This window comes from Serinus canaria, chromosome 4 (genome assembly GCF_022539315.1).
Source record: "Serinus canaria isolate serCan28SL12 chromosome 4, serCan2020, whole genome shotgun sequence".
Classification (NCBI taxonomy): Eukaryota; Metazoa; Chordata; class Aves; order Passeriformes; family Fringillidae; genus Serinus; species Serinus canaria.
The window spans coordinates 59,823,831-59,840,749 of record NC_066317.1 but is presented as its reverse complement, the minus strand read 5'-3'; the positions used below and the strand labels follow the sequence as shown (position 1 = coordinate 59,840,749).

General features: G+C 38.1%; 1 protein-coding gene across 3 annotated transcripts in view; it reads right to left on the bottom strand.

The window, feature by feature from the left end:
- The window catches only part of TBC1D14 (TBC1 domain family member 14), a 64,683-nt gene that overhangs the window by 8,498 nt on the left and 39,266 nt on the right, over positions 1–16,919 (bottom strand). For all 3 annotated transcript variants that reach the window (XM_030238992.2, XM_050973339.1, XM_030238993.2), the window contains 8 exons: positions 16,020–16,102; positions 13,896–14,013; positions 12,294–12,400; positions 11,372–11,452; positions 9,887–9,981; positions 8,790–8,861; positions 7,322–7,450; positions 4,274–4,383 (listed from right to left, as the gene is read on the bottom strand). In XM_030238992.2, the coding sequence (XP_030094852.2) occupies positions 4,274–4,383; positions 7,322–7,450; positions 8,790–8,861; positions 9,887–9,981; positions 11,372–11,452; positions 12,294–12,400; positions 13,896–14,013; positions 16,020–16,102 (795 nt within the window). The remainder of the gene's footprint in view (positions 1–4,273; positions 4,384–7,321; positions 7,451–8,789; positions 8,862–9,886; positions 9,982–11,371; positions 11,453–12,293; positions 12,401–13,895; positions 14,014–16,019; positions 16,103–16,919) is intronic.

The window sequence follows — 16,919 nt, the reverse complement described above, 5'->3', positions numbered from 1 at the left end:
TCCAGTCCTTGGAGTTTTCCCATCACAGAAGGCAGCAATGGAACTAAACTGGCAGGAGGCTCTCCTCCCTAAGTCCTCTACCAGCTCCAAGAAAAACTGCACAGCTGGGTCCACCTACAGCATTTCTTTTTCTTGGAACATAGCCCTTCAAAAATGATTTAAGCACAACGATTTTACTGCTGTTCCCTGCAGCACAGGTGACAGGAAGAAGCACAAAGCAGACTAGTTGTCTCCATTCTAATTGTGGGAGGAGCAGGAAGGTTTCCCAGCAACTAGTCTGTGCAGCACGGGCTACTGGAGCCTCCCAGAGCTGGTACCAGCAAAGATTTACTGCACATGTGCCTGCACAGTAACCACCCCAGCCACTCTAACAGCAGCAGGAATCCCTTTGGAGCTCTGAACAAATGCTCATTTAAATTAAAGTAATGTTAGAGCAAGGCTGTTTCACAGAGATTTTTACCTACATGCAAAAGGTCTGCCTACTCAAAGCAATGCTGTACCATATTCTCCCCCGACTTTAAATACACTGTAGTCACACTCTCAGTGGCAATTTAAAGAAAAAAAAATTCTAAATCTGCTTCCTACAGGATCAAAGTATTTTGAAGTAGAAAGTATACATATGTATGCACACACACATATGAATACCTTTACACATATATTTAAGTAAAATATGTAAGTTTTACATACATACAACCTTTACAGTTGTATAACAAAATTAAGGACAGAGCAGTATCTGTCCTTAATTTTGTTACAGAGCAGTGTAGTTCAAGACAAGTGTGGAAAAGTTTAATCCAGTATTGGGCAGGTCTGTCTCGAAAAGCCTACACTCCTGTGCATGATCAGTGCTGTAACTCTCTAGGGATGGGAAGGAACACAGTAAATTGTCATTGGAATTAAAAGAAACAGCTTGAATATGGATGCAGGTAGTCAGCAAGAAATGTTAATTGTCAGTTCACTGATGCAAAGACCTTGAGAAGCATCATCCACAGTCACTCCTCATTGACTTCTCTTTCAAGTGCTCTTGACAACACCCCCAGAGGTAACAAAAGGGGACCTGATATGCCTCAAGACTTCAATAAAACTTTAACACAGGTATCACTAACAAGTCAGTCATTTTTCTTTTTGGTTTGTTTTGGTTTTGTGTTTGGTTTTTTCCCTATATATGTACTAAGAGAAAACAACTAATCATATAAATGTTTACTCAAGAAATATAAATATAAATAAAGAGTATTCTATCAAAGCAAAATTGCTGAAGGGAATGTAAACCTTCAATCTTCTGTCAAAACAGTATTATTTTTTTCTAATTTCTGGTACTGTTTCTCAGGATTTCTTCTTTACAGTGTGAAGTTAAACAACAGCATGATATTAACATGCCTGTACCATGAGGATGCTCAATTTTAGTTCCTCCTACTAGCAATTGCCTTATTTATGACAGCATCATATCTAATTAGTGATCCATAGTTATCACAGAATACCCTGAGTTGGAAAGGACCCACAAAGATTATGGAGTCCAGTTGCAGGTCCTGCACAGGAGCCACCTCGAGGATCACATCATGTGCCTGAGAGCACTGTCTGAAAGCTTCTTGAACTCTGGCAGGCTTGGTGCTCTGACCACCTTCCTGGAGCGCCTGTGCCAGTGCCCTGCCACCCTCTGGGAAGAAGAATCTTTTTCTAATATTTAGTTTGAATTTCACAGCTTCATGCACTGTTGCCACAGAGAAGAGATCAGTGCCTGCCCCTGCTCTTCTCCTCACAGGGAAGCTGTAACTGCAGTGAGGTTTCCCCTCAGTCTCCTCCAGGCTGAACAGACCAAGTGACCTCAGCCACTCCTCACAGAGCTTCCTCTTAAAGCCATTCACCGTGCTTAGTGCTCTTCTTTGCACACTCTCTAATAATTTACTATGGTTTTTATATTGTGGTGCCCCAAACTGCCCTCAGGACTTGAGGTGAGGCTGCCCCAGTGCAGAGCAGAGCAGGACAATCCCCTCCCTTGCCTGGCTGACAATGCTGTGCCTGATGCCCCCCAGGACAGGGCTGGCCCTCCTGGCTGCCAGGGCACTGCTGACTCACATTCAACTTGCCACTGACCAGGACCCCCAGGACCCTTTCTATGGTGCTGCTTTCCAACATCTCATGTCCCAGTCTGTCTGTACATCCAGGATTGCTCCATCCCAGCTGCAGAATCTGGAGAGGTTACTGTGAGATGGTATTTTTAGTGAAGTCTAAAAATATCACATCTAACCAACTAGGTGGGAAACCTTGTCATCAAAGGAAATTAAGTTTGTGAAGCAGGGCTTTCACCTCGTGAACCTGTGCTGGCTGTGCTATCCTCTAGGTGTCTCAGTATGTCCCAGATAACCTTAAGGCTCTGTAATTTTACCAGTCACTGTAGTGACTGGTACAGGCCTTTCGCTTCCAGAGACACCCTTCCTGAAAATCAGGACAATGTTTGCCAGCTTCCAGAAAAACAGAACCTCTACAGATTCCCAAGACTGTTCAAAAATCATTGAGAGAGATGTCATGATGATATCTCCCTTGGATGAATCCCATCAGGCCCCACAGACCATCAGGCTGGAGCAGCAAATCCCACAAGTTCAGAGTCAAATGGAAGTTTATCATCCTCACAGCCATGGTCTTCCAGCTCAGGGCTCTGGGACTCCCAAAGCACATCATCACCATAGTTAAAAACCAAAGTGAAGACAGCATTAAATATCTCTGCTAGTCTGTGTCCCTGCTGGTAAGGTGACCATCCTCATCATGTAACAGGCTGACATAATTTCTGGACTGCTATTGACATTGTTGTCCATTAAAAATACAATAACCTGGTGATTTCAGGGTTGTCTATCCATTTACTCTCCCACAAGTATGTTTACAGTCATCTTATTCTGATGTCCCTTTTATTCAATTGCTTTCTCTACACACAGGCTTTCACAACACTGAGGCACACAATTTCAACATCTTTCCTCTTATCACTGAACACACCAGCCTCTGCTCTCTTTCTTCCCTTCTACCTTATCCTAGTACTTTTTCTATTCTCTGTGCACAAATCTACTTCAGTTTAATATTGTCAGCCTTCAATCACAAATTCTTCCCCATGGTATTTCTCCCATTAAATGTTGGGAGAAATGAGCCTGTTCATTACAATCCCCAACACTTGCCCTACACATGATGCATTAAAATTTAATCCCAGGGTAACAGCCAAATCACAAAGCCCATGGTTTGTATATGCCTATTGCACAGAGGGTTACACCACCTGTTGTATGTGCAACAGGCACATACAAACCATGCAAATCAAGCAAAGGCAGTACAAGAAGTCCATTGGGAGCTGAATCAACCAAAGGACATTAAGGACAACAAGAAGGGCTTTCCTGCATCTGCAGGGAAAAAAAAGACTGGTCTTAAAGATCAGGGTACTGCCAAAGATGCTCAGGTATAATCACATTAACACTACAAATATTTTCCAGAATAATAAGCTGTTCCAGAAGAACAACTTATTAATCTCAGGAAAAAAATCCCAATGTTACCACTGGGAATTTATTCTCTTACTTAAGGTATTTGTCACATACCTGAGAATAGAGGAAATTGTTAACAATGTAAGGGCAAACCACAATCTTTCACGTCATCCCAAAACGACAATGAAGCCTTTCTGAAAAAAAACTTTTTAACTACCCCAAACCAAGGTCCCAAATGCAAGCGCTCAATTTGGAGTGCATAATACCTCACTAAAATTTGGCAGAAGTGCAAATAAGATCTTTGTCTTTTTTCCTCTCTAAGGAAAATGTTCTGATTATACTAGAACTTAAAGGAAAGACAGTTTCATCTAATAAAAAGACTCTAATTGCCCATCTGCTAAGTGGAATAGCTTTTCTGTAGCTTTGAGTTTTATGCTGTATGAACAAATGTTTTAATTACACTTTTCCCGATCTGTGCAGGACAAAGTACATATTTCAAATGCAAGACTGAAAATATTTTCTGAATAGACAACCCTGGTACACACCTGCACATGCAACAGACAAATTTTCTCAGAAGGTCAGCATTATTTCAAAACAAGCTTCCAACTTGACACAAGTACAGTAATAAAGGTTAGGCAAATGTTAAACATCACAGAAGTATGTGACAATGATTTGGCTTGACAACTCAAGTACTGAACAAAAAATAAAACTTATATCTTAGAACAAAATTAAACCAGGTAAGAGAGTTCCCATTTCTGTCATGAACACTGACACGGAGCTGTATGTCACACAAATTAGTAATTACTTTTTCAATGTCTTACCAATCAATTAGATAGATGTCTGGAGTTAAGTTATTTTTTTTGAAGTGGGCAAATAACTTTGGCAGATTTTCTTCAAAGAATACCTCAAATGCAGCAAAGTAAGTCAACATCTGGGAAAATATAAGGGGGAGAAAACAAGCAGTTAGCTGTGTTATTAATAAGCTTAAATGTATTATCTGTTGTAGGATTAACACCCTTCAAAAATAAGATCAATTAATTACATGATACTATAAAGAGCTAAGTATTTACATAAAAGGCAGCATCTGCAAGCACTAAGAGTTTAAGATCCACTCTATATACGATTCTCATACTAAACAATGTAACATTTTCTTTGGGTCTTGGCCAGCTTCCTTTGGAAAGAAAAATACCAGCAGGAGGGAAGTTTCTGGCTGATTTCTCAAAATAATTATAACAGAATGGTGTTTTATGCTTGTGGCAGTAATTTAATATTATACTGAATAAAATCCAAGACCCAATGGAACATAATGAAATACAAAACTAAAATAATGTTAATACTCCACGGCAACAGTGAAGAGTCCAGTATACTCCAGTCATAAATCACAATCTAATACTAAAGCTATTCTAGTAGTCTAATACCAATGTAATACCATACATTCTACATTTAGATAATAGGCATTTCTTTTGCAAAAAGGAAGATAAGAGTTTCACACAAAAAATTCAAAGTCTGGGACAAAACATCTATGCAAGAGAAACAGTTTTTAACTCTCTGACATCATAACCCCTGAACTTCATTGCTTTTAACACAGAGACTTCAATGCTATTTTAGAATTCAAGTATCTAGTCAAATTTATTAACAGAGAACATGTTAAAAATATCTTCCAATTCAAGCAAGAGTCAAAAACAAAAGAGTATTTAATCACTGTCCCTAATACTATAGGGAGGAAAGTAAAGGAAAGTCCTTGACTGATTCACTAATACAAATCCCAATAAAAGCAATAAAGAAAGGCTATGATTTCTTCAAAGTATGACTTGTAACAGCATACTTGCCCCCAAAACATCATGACAGTAAAGGGAAAAGGTATCTTTTTGGAAACTTCTGTGTAAAATCCTTTTAAAGAATGAAAAGTTTATCTCCCAGGCTTTTTTAATGTCCTTACAGAAGTATTTCCCATTTCCTCTGAATGAAGTGACAGATGGTGGACTACTTTCATTAACAGTGACAAATACTGAGCCTGGTAGTTAGTATGAGGCTTTAAGTCAATCAGAGATGGGTGCATGCTAGAGAAATAACTGAAGTTACTGAAATCTCTGAACCGTCAGTTACTGAAAAACAGCTTCAGGTCAAACATGACACCAGAAATCCAGGAACCCACTTTAGAAAACCATACCCCTGAAAGAGCTCCCCAGTGTGGATTTTTAAATGCATGAACTCCAAGCACCTATAAGACGTATGAGTACAAAGAAAGAAGCAGGTAATGCATTAGACAGTCCTACTTTCAAAATAAGCTGCTGGCACCACTATAAGACAATTCTACTGAAGTCCCCACTTTCAAAAGTACTGCAGAGGCAGGACCTTACACATAACTGCTACAGTCATTTCTATTGATAGCAATGTGGGCAGCAGTACAAGTAGTATTTTAATCAAATCAACATTCAACAAGACTTTTCCTTAGTGGTAATAAAAAAAATATATTGTTTAATAAAATTAACCAACAAAAGAAGTCAGGATAAACCTGTATAAATTACTATTATTCACACAACTAACATACGCTGGTATTAATTTTTATTCATTCACTATACAAAGAAATCAGCATTTGCTTATTAAGCTGACACAAAAAGATAAGGGTAGACTGCAGATTAGTAAGTTCACCACAGAAAGCAAAAACTGTCTTACTCAAGTGTCACAAGCCATTTTGAAATATTAGATGACATTTTCTTTGTGTTGTTAAATCATGGGCTTGATTTCATGACATTAATATTTCATGGACCACCATCTCTGCCCTCTGTAAGCACACAGTTATCTCATAGTCCCTATTTGGCCAGGCTAACAGAGCTGCACAGCACTATCTGAAAGAACTGCAAACCCCACTAGCTCAGCTAAAAAAATATTTATCTTATTCTATCCAATTCAATTCCAAAATCATCTTCACAAAAACCATATTTACACACTGAATACATGAACATGTCCTCCTTTTCCAAGTACTGTAATGGAGATAGCTGATACTGCTCCTAGCAATGCTGTCTGCCCTGTGGCACATTGTCCCATGGTATTCACAACTGATGAAATTCAGGGACTGAACAGGGAATACCTTTCCAGCAGGAATATTGATAGGATTTCTAGTGTCTACTTTTTAAGCAAAAACAGTGACTGTTGTCATCATTCATTCCCTTGCATTTGAACTCTTAAGAGGCAGATCCTATTTTCATAGTGCTAAGAGGCAAGAAAGAAATACAGAATACCTTATACTTTACACAAAAATACCTTTAAAATAAATTAAATTCACATCTGAGGAGATGTGCCTTATTTTGCTAGTGTACCTGGTGACATGTAATTTTAGAGACTCTAGAGAAAATAAGAGAATCAACTCCCAGTGAAAACTTAGGGGGGGTGAGAGGTTTCTTTCTCTGAAAAGAAGCCTGTGGAACTCAAACACATCAGCTCCTACAGGAAGATATGGAAAACCTGGTCCTCCCTGCAACAGTCTGTTTTTAGCAACCCATTAGCCTGTGATAAAAAGTGCTTTCAAGATACTTTCATTAAGGTGCTTTCAGCTTTCAACTGAAGCTGTTCAAAACCACCCACAGTAATATTCTCATAACTATTCTCTGAGCATCATAAAATCGCTACTCGACAATTTCATTCACATGTCTTTTTCAAAAAGGTTGACAGGGTGATCTTTGGTTTGACTTCTTTGAGGCATTCTGCATATGTGTGTTGGGTTTTGGTTTTTTTTATAAAGTGTGTTGATTTAAAATAAATTCTGACTTCTTTTCCAAGCCACTGAAATCATAATTTTTTTTTTTTTAAAAAACTTTTCCTACACATTATCCACAGCATGTTGATTACAGGTTTTTCTGCATACTTACAAGGCCATGGTCCACACGGAAAAATGCCATCTGACAGGGCTTATTTAAAAGGTTAGAAAAAGCAATGAAGGCATCTGCAGTATCCAAGTTCAAGATCAATACAGCTGCTATGAACGACATGCCCTGCACCTGAAGAAAGGAGAAGTGTTACTCTTTAGCAGTAATTCTATTATATTGCCTCATTTTGTCCTCGTGTTCACTAGTATTTGATGCCCTCACTGAGCTGCTGCATCTTGAGAAATGTTCAGAAAAGTGTGACTTTTCAACCCACATGCCCCTTGATATCACATGTTCAGTGCATGGAAGCTAACAATTCCCATGTTGTCTTCTTTCAAAGGCTCCAAGTTGAACTCCTATGATAGGCTAGGTTGACAACACCTTCAAATATACAGAATAGAGATTTTTTTTTTTTTTTTTTTTTAAACAATCAGGTGTTTTGAAGTAATCCCTTTTCTCCCAGGCATGGGTCATCTAGATTCTTATTTGAGGAAAGCTGAACTTGAACCCTAGAGACAAAGCCCGCACTTTTGTTTTTCAGTAAATTACCAGCAGTTATAAACAACGGCACTGAGTCATTTGATACACAAAACCATTCTAAGATCATACTCTTGTTTTATTGAAACTGTTCCCTTTCTCTACAAAGTCTGTTGTGGAATCCAGGCAAACCTCTCTCACCCAGAGGGTGCAGCGCTGCCATTGCGAGTCATGTGGAGCAAGGTGTGACTGTCATTCCTGCAAACCTGAGGAACAAGCTCCTTCCCAACACAACAGGTTGTTGCTGTGCCACATGAGGCACAGCAGCTGATCTGCCCTTTGTCTCATTTCCCAGCAGTCATGTTCAGCAGCTCTTGCCAAGTATTATGTGCTACCTACAAAGTAGGAATGTCCCCTCTCTACACCTGCCTTGTCTAAGACTGCTCCTCAGTAAAAAATACTGCTCCTCTCTGTATAAAAAATAAAAATATACTGCTCCTCTCTGTATAATCCTGCTCTGCATACAGAGACTACATGAAATCCACTCAGCCCTCTCATAATCACTACTTAGACACTATGACTGAGCTCATGTAGCTTCAGTGGGCATTGCTTTAGAGACTGGTGGAGAAACAGTGCTAAGGGACAGAAATAACAATCATTTCAATTCAACAGCAGTCTCAGTAAGACTGGTACTGACGACAAGGACATAACTACACCTTGTCTTGGACTCCAATTTTCAAATTATGTACTTTTCAGTACAAATATGGATTTTCCAATTACTTAACCTGTAAAAAGCTTAAATCCAGCAAAATAAATGTTATACACACTTCTCAAGCATGTACTGGAATAGAAAAAAAGCACACACAAACCCCCCCAAAGCATTTAATACAGGTCTAAAAATGACTAATTAATAAAATCCTTCTTCCCCCCTAAAAAATAAATTTTTTTTTTTCATCTCCCTCTCCACCCCTGAAAAAATAAATTCTTTACTTACATAGCCTACATCAGGTCTGTAACAAGTATAGGCTCCTAAAATACTGTGCAATGTGTCATGGTAAGGACCACCCTATAATTAAACAAAAACAGCACAATACATCTGATTATACAACAAGCATGTTAAAAAACCCTCAGTGCTACAGATGGTCTCTACCACTGCTGACAAAGTAGCAGTAATACTCTTTCCCAATGTAGCTCAGAACAGCTGAACTATTCCAAATAATTTCAGCTTTAACAGAATGAAACAACTATCCAAACCCCATTTATTATAAATACATACAGTTCATCCAATACATTGATTAGATATTAAATACTTATACAATAGGAATGCAAGCCTAAGAGATTCTTTACAGCTCAGCAGCACTCTGGCAATAGTGCCAAGGAAGTAGAACAATAATGCAAACCACATAATTGTCTCTGAGACTGGAGGCAAAATCATGAAGAAAACAGTCAAAACAACAATATGCCATAACACAGAAAGAGCATACTGAGAAGGACATGTACAGCTAAAAAGAATTCCATATTGCTGACTATTTACAGCTGCCATATCTTGCACTGTGTACTGTAAATAACTGAGAATTTCCAAAGGGAGAAGATTTTGCCTAAAAATGTTGATTTATCACAATCTAAACCTTTTACAAGGCTGCTGAAATCTGTGCATAGAAGGACAAAATCTGATTAAACTGAGTCACTAAAGCACACTAAAACCATACTAGCTAAATCAAGCTAAATCAAGCTAATTTGGTTTTGCATCAAACCAAAAAAAGGCCAATCAGTCCCATTTTCTCTCACTGTGAATTTATAACCAGCAATGTTGATTTCACTGACTTTGGAACAGTCACCTGCATCACTTCATCAGACAGAAACCAGCATAAACTATGTTAGATAAATCAGTGATTACCAGTTAGGGGTTTTGTATGTACCTTGATGTTACTCTCCTCTAGATTATTTCAAGTTTTCCAAAATCTCTAGGAACTTTATCCTCTCAAGATGGATAGCTCCTTCAGAACTCAACAGCCTGTCCCAACTAAGGAACAGGCCAGAATATGTAAACTTCATTTCCTCAACATGTCAAGACAAAAGTTCATTGCTTACTTGCTGGAATATACAGAGACTAGGAAATGTTCTCGAGATATCCAATTTTATTAACTCCAAGCTTGCTTCTCTGTCAGCTGCAGAAAACCCAGCATCTGCAAAAGCCAAAGTTATTACATTCAGTGAACATTCGCTCTTGTTTTTATTTTCCAGCAAGGTTTACCTTTTGCACTGCTCATGTATTTTGATGTGAATGCTAGGGAATAAGGCTACAGACAAAACAATTCCCCACATTCAGCAGACAGGCTAAGCAGAGAGTAGGTCCTGACCTACAGCAAGCCTACAGTGCCCAGTGACACTCAATATGTTTTGAAGCAAAGTGGGAAAAGATACAGGGCAAGGCAGGTCAGGCACTTTTTCTGTATCTGCTGACAAATCATTGGACAGATACAAGCCTGTTAACTTGTGACCCCTCACCACCAAGGCTTCCCAGTGGATCCTGAAGTACCTGCCTTTGTGAAAAAGCTGTGGTGGAAGAGGGAAGTCCTAAAGTGGCAGCCTGTGATGGATGCCACCTATCTCTGCTACTGTGAAAGCTCTCCTTTCAGCTTCATGTTTATTTAGCCTTTGTAGAGCATGTAACTGATACTTCATCAGTATAGTATCAGTACCTCTCCATAACTGAAACAGATTCTGCATCAAGTATATTTCTATAGCATTAGTCTTCATTCTAGTAACAAGATGTCTTACTGGTATTCTGTCTGTTCTGTGTAGATGGGAATTACCTACTACTGTTTACTGAGCAAGCTGTCAACAGACAATGAGCATCAATCACATGAGCATCTACACTCCAGAAAATAAAGTGCAAGAGGAAGCTGGAAACATACTATGTGTTATCTTATTTAAGACATAAACAATCTCAAGGGAACAAAGTGGGAATTCCCAATAAAAAAATATTTTTCTGATTATAAATGCCAGTATGTAATGTTGTCCTTTTTTTCTTCTCTGCTCAGTATAATTACTTACTGAAGGCAATTTCAATCATTTGCATGTAGTTTCCTCATCTCTTCCAATTAGTAAATCTCAAACTACTTCATTTGCAAAAAAAAAAAACCTGCTGCTCTCTGAAACACACCAATGACTTGAGCTCTAAGTTGCAATAAGGGACTAAAATGCAATTTTTCTGCTCTAACCTGAGTTGCAATCCCAAAAGTATACATGCAGAAAAGTATTTTTGTGTTGCAATTCAAATGACAATCCCCAAACTACTATTTTTAGTTTTCCTACAAATGTGCATCAAAATAAAGCCTGTACCCAGAGATTGCTTATTAAAAACAACCTCAAAGTGTTTTGTACAACACCAGAATTTCATTGAGAAAAATACAGCTATTCCTGGCTTTCACAAAAGACATTTTCTTTTTACCAGAACACAACTTTATAGCTGATTTTGTTTGTTTGTTTAAAATACATGATTTGATTTTAAGGAACTAGTTTACAAAATGTCTTATTCTATAACACAGGAGAAATAATTTACAAAAAGCATACCTTCACATTCTACTTCAGGCCCTCCTGTACTAAGTGATCGCCACTTCTCTTTGGCACGAGCCAGGCAAATATCATATAGTTCTGGAAAAAGTAAAACACAAAACCAAGTCCATTATTTGTACATGCTCATGTCCACTAACTACCTACCACATGGACAATGCTGCCCTAGGCATTAACAGCAGCAGAACTTCTAACTGGGTTACAGTTTTGAAAGACCGGTTCTACTTACCTGTAACTTCATATTAAGTGAACAGGAAAGGCAATCTAAGCTGCATTTAACATTCAAATATTTGCTTTTTCTTGCAGAACACTGGTGCTCAAAACGACAGTCCAAATGGATAATTAGGAAAGTCTAGTAAATTATGTAAGAACTATACCCAAGATAACCAAGCAATGCACAGAAAAGCAGGACAATACAGCAGGAGTACAGGCAGTCTATCACATTTCCATGTTGGAATTTATTACATAAGGTAGTCCTTCAGAGCTGAATTTTTCTGTACTCAGAAGTAATAGATGATTTCTATTCTCACAAATCAAAGTACAAATCTTGCCAGGGTCTGTTAATCTCTTACAAACCTGTTGTCTTACTTCAGATCAAAGAAAGCACACTATACACATACTCATAGGCATTTCAAAATTAACAACAATTTCATGTTTCAAAAAATAAATTTAAAAAATTGAGTCATTAGTTCTGACCATCTCCATCCAACATCAAAGCAAGATATAGTGACAGCAATACTCAGAAACAATTCACAGCAGCTACAAGATTAAAAGACTCTGTATTTTTGAACAAAACACATCAAAGCAGCACAAAAAAAAGCATAACTAGATAACATTTCCTCACACCCATACCACAACAGATACAAGAATGTCCCCTTGCTAATTCACTTTGTGAGAAATGTCTCCAAAACAGCAGCCTCACCGTGGGTGATGTTTAACTCGTTCCCAATTGCCAAGCTCCAGACTTTGCCTCTCACACTTGGCGGAATGCCCTGCCACCACAGCTCTCGGACTTTCCGTGAACAACACCTGTTTAAAGTAAAACAGGTTATTCTAAGAAATATTTCCTTGCCAGCTGAATTGCAAATATATCATCCTACCACTGCTGAAGGGATTCAAACCAAAATGAATATCAATGGCCTGAGAAATATAATACAACTTGCACATTCTTAAGGACTATTTTGCTTTGAACGGCAAAAGAAAGCTTTCTTCCTTCTAATGTAATGGCTTTAGATTGACAGAAGCATAGCAATCACAATACTCAATCTGCAGCCACACTTGATTAGCAAAAATCATAGGGAAAAGTAAACAAATGGAAAGGAAGTCCACACCTATGTCACTGCCTATGCCAAAGGCTGGACAGCTCCATACAAGACTAAATACAGGGACAAGTTATGAAAGTCTACCCTCTGCCATCACCCTGCAGTGCAAAGACAAGCAGCTTCCCACCTCTCTTTGCAATTCTGTGCCTCTGGAAAAACACACAAAGGTGTGACAAGAATTAACTTTTAGGTGGGAGCTTGAAAGACATTTTAAATGTCTTAAACAGGCTTTGAAATGGATGCAGCTGATGTTCAGCAATCTGAGAGCCCAAGAGGAGAAACAAATTCGCACCTAAGCACGAATGAAAAGTGGTAAAACCACAACAATCCATTTATCCTTCAGCAGATTCTGAAAACTAAAATATAAAACAGTGAATACATTGGGGAACTTCTCAATTTATAAACCAATAAAGGAAAAGGTGACCTAATTTTTACAGCAACCATAACAGATGCATATTCAAATACTAAAGACGAACATGTAAATCTACAATTTGTTTAGACTTAATTTATTACCCTTCAGTTCTCCAGAAACACATTTTCCAATAAATTCTGTCCATCTTTTTAATATATATTCTCAGGATAACTGAATTCCATTGTTAAGCAAATTGCAGTTCTGTTGGTTTACAGTTTATGTTGTGTTGGTTGTATTTGGAGCACTGGGGGCTGTTTTTTTAAGATAACTAGCAAAGATCAGCAAGGTATTTTATCAACTGGCTGTGCCACGTCTTTGAAGGAAATCTTCTAGCATTTAATATAAATAACTTCTTCCCTATTTCTCTTTTCCATCATACATACCATTCTAGAATTAAAGAGGCTTCATAAACCATTCACATACTTCAATCTACATTGATATTACATCAACAGCTCAGTCAAGGAAAGCTCCATTTCTGATAAATGGATAACGTTCAAGTACTATGCCTTATGCTTTTACATTCTCTATCACAGATCACTCCTCAGCGCTTCACAGCTTCTGACTATCTTGAGCTTTCATTAAAGACAAGAAATAAGTCTCAGCACAGCAACACTTCCAACCACCTTGTAGAAATAAAGATGTTGCTTATTTCTTTTGTAGCTGTTCAAGAATGATTTTCTAACAAAAGCTTCCAAGACCATTTAAAATTTATGCTTCCTAACTTTGTAACTTCTCTTCAGGATACAGACTGCAATTTTTAATTAAAACTCAGTATAACATACTGTCTTACATAGTTTCCCAGTTGGGTAAGATTTCATTGTTCCAAGTTAAAACAGCATTGCCAATGCTGTCTTCCAGTTTACAGCGTTCTTCCAGTTGTTTCTTCCTCTTCTGGGCTTCTTTAAGCTCTGCAAAAAAGGAATTTCCTTTCTAAGTTAATAAAACCAGAAACTAAATATTCAGTTAGTCATGGCTAACCAACCATGTAAAGCCCACTGTGCTCACCCTAAAGTACAGTGGACTGTTCAAATTCTGAAAATTTCCCAAGCACACAGCAAGCTGAGCAGTGATTGCAAAAGTGAAGGAAGAATTAACTGGAACTATAGGCTTCATTTTCCACAGACTGAACAATGGGAATTGGATAATGTATGACTTCTTTGACTCTTCAAATCTAACCACACTATTAACTTTGAATTAACACCTCAGACAGTCAACAGCCTCACCTAGTAGAACAGGTCAGAGTATTTCCTAATAAAGCCCCACCCCTTTTATGGCAGACCCAAAACTACAGGCCAAATGAATACAAATTATTTTTGTTTTCATTCTTCTATTACAATTCAGGTATACTTTCAAGAAAACACAAGAGCCACATTTTTGATGCTACTTCACATACGGATAATCTAAATGTTACACATACCAAATGGAAACCTTGAGTTTACTAAGAAAAAACCCCGTATTTCATGTTTAGTTTAGATGTATTTTGCAGTCTGAATTATCACTCGGTATTTCTTCCTGCATTATCAATTACTGCTTTTTCCACTGGCAAATTTGTTAAACAAATGCAGGCACTCTCTATAGCAGGACATGGGTGTGCATTCACGTGCTATCTACAGTATGAGGGGGTGCTCACCTGGCAAGCAGAACGCACTGAAGAACAGCAGTACCATGAGCAAGGTCCTTGGAATGGACACATTTTACCTGATGGATTCACTTTAAAGTCCCACAGAAACTATGTCTGAGCAGAACCATAGCAACTGCCTCATAATGTTTCAGCTCTGACACAAGCTCTTTGCAAGCCCACTGAAATGAAGGCTTTCAATTTTTCTCTAACCAACAAGAGGCTGTTTACAGTCTTTGATCTCCTGACGTCCTGACAATGTATTGCCCTGCAAAGCTGTTCATCTGGAGTAGCTTCAGGGAAAATGGGTTTGTCATGGTATTTATCAGGACAGAATGACATACTCCAGTCCAATGCCTGATTCATCGCCTAACAATCATCCCATTTTCCCCAATCCACCCACCCTACAAGCAAAGAAAGAACAAGGAAACTCCTTTAGACTACACCTAGAGTAGCAGATATATTGAACAAGAGTCACAAAGTTAGAACTTCACTGGTAGGTGCATGATGTTCAAGATCACAAGAGGATACTTCCATTAGTGTGTCACTTGTATTCTGCAGTTAAGTCCTGTGTTCATATATCCTTTTCACTGTTTCATATGGTTCAAGGGCCTGGCCAGCTGAAAAAATATATTTCCAGTAGCTCCCATGAGATGCAAAACCCAAGTCCCAAATCTCCAATATTGCAATGCTTGTTTTGAATTAGAAAACCCAGATGGTCAAAAATATCAGCCAAAAGAAACCACAACCATCACCTCTACCTCACATTCATGGTACAGTGTTACTAAGACACTTCTGCAAAAAATATCAGGCAAGAAATTATGAGTAAATCCTTGAGAAATGTGTAAATTTTAGGTGAGAGATTATCAAATGAACATAACTGTATACATTTTCCTATGTGGAAAATTATGTGTTTATGTACAGCCTAAACAGGTTGCTTCCAGCATGAAACTGACAAATATCCTGCAGTTTCAAGTCCAGTCTTCACTAATTTGACCAACGATCTACTTCAATATATTACTAAGTTTTTAAATCCACAAATAGTGGGTTTGTCAATCACTCACTTAAGAGTTATGGATTGAAAAATTATTTCCTGCTGGATTCTAGGACCGTTTTCTTTTCAGCTTGGGGCTGGGCTTTTCAACTGAACTACCTTTGTTCCTCTCTCTTGGAAGTGATCCCTCTTTGAGGAAGCAGAGATCCCTCACATTACAGAGCAACAGACTGACACAAGTACATTCCAGGTTTAGAAATATCCCTATACTTTTCAACTCTCAAGACAAGAAATTCCATCACCTCTTTTTTTTGCTTGAACCACCATTTCTTCGTACTGCTGCCTGTGTTTCTGAGCTTCTTCTGCTGGTTTTGCAGGAAGGTTCCTAAAAAAAGAAATAATATTTACAGTTGGCATGACTGTCTAAATAAAATTCTAGACCCTTCTAAATGAAAAGCACACTCTGCTTCCTGTCAAAATATCCAGTCAAAGAGCAGAACAAGAGATCCTTGGAAAGAATCTTTTCTTTTGCCAGAGTCAGCAGAAGGGAAGAACACTGACCAGTTATGACTACGTTTATACACAAAATACGCTGAGTAATTTCCTTACGTTTGGTAATTTCAGCATTTTTATTATTAAACCAACTGAACCTACAGGCTGATCTTCATAAAGAGAATACACTGGAATATACAAAGCTGGCTGGTTTTGATTTGAGCTGGTAAGATACAGGACTGTACTCTTTCTTACTGTTCACCTTGTTTAAGAGTTACATCCACAACTTTCTTCATCCACACGTAATGACTCCCTAACCTAGCCTTTTCCCCTCTGCTCTCTGAAACCACATTTCTATTTTAAAGACTCATTCCCCTCTCTTCTAGAGCAACAAGTAGCACTGGAGTCATCCTCAATATTCTTCACTTATTAATACTAACAAAACATTTTGATTTGTGATTAAGTCTCTGCCATACAAATGCATGTGTTCGTATGTCAGAACACACGACCTTTCAGCTAATCATATTAGTAATGAACATAACCATACGTATCTCTTAGAATTACAGGATCAGCAAAACATCAAAACAGGAAATGACTAACTATTTTGTTCTTCTGTATTGTAGAACACTGTATTTTATTCCTAGAACAGTTTATATCTTTGGTTAATAGAAAAGCTATGCAAAAATTCACTTTCATGTTCCTGTAAGGTG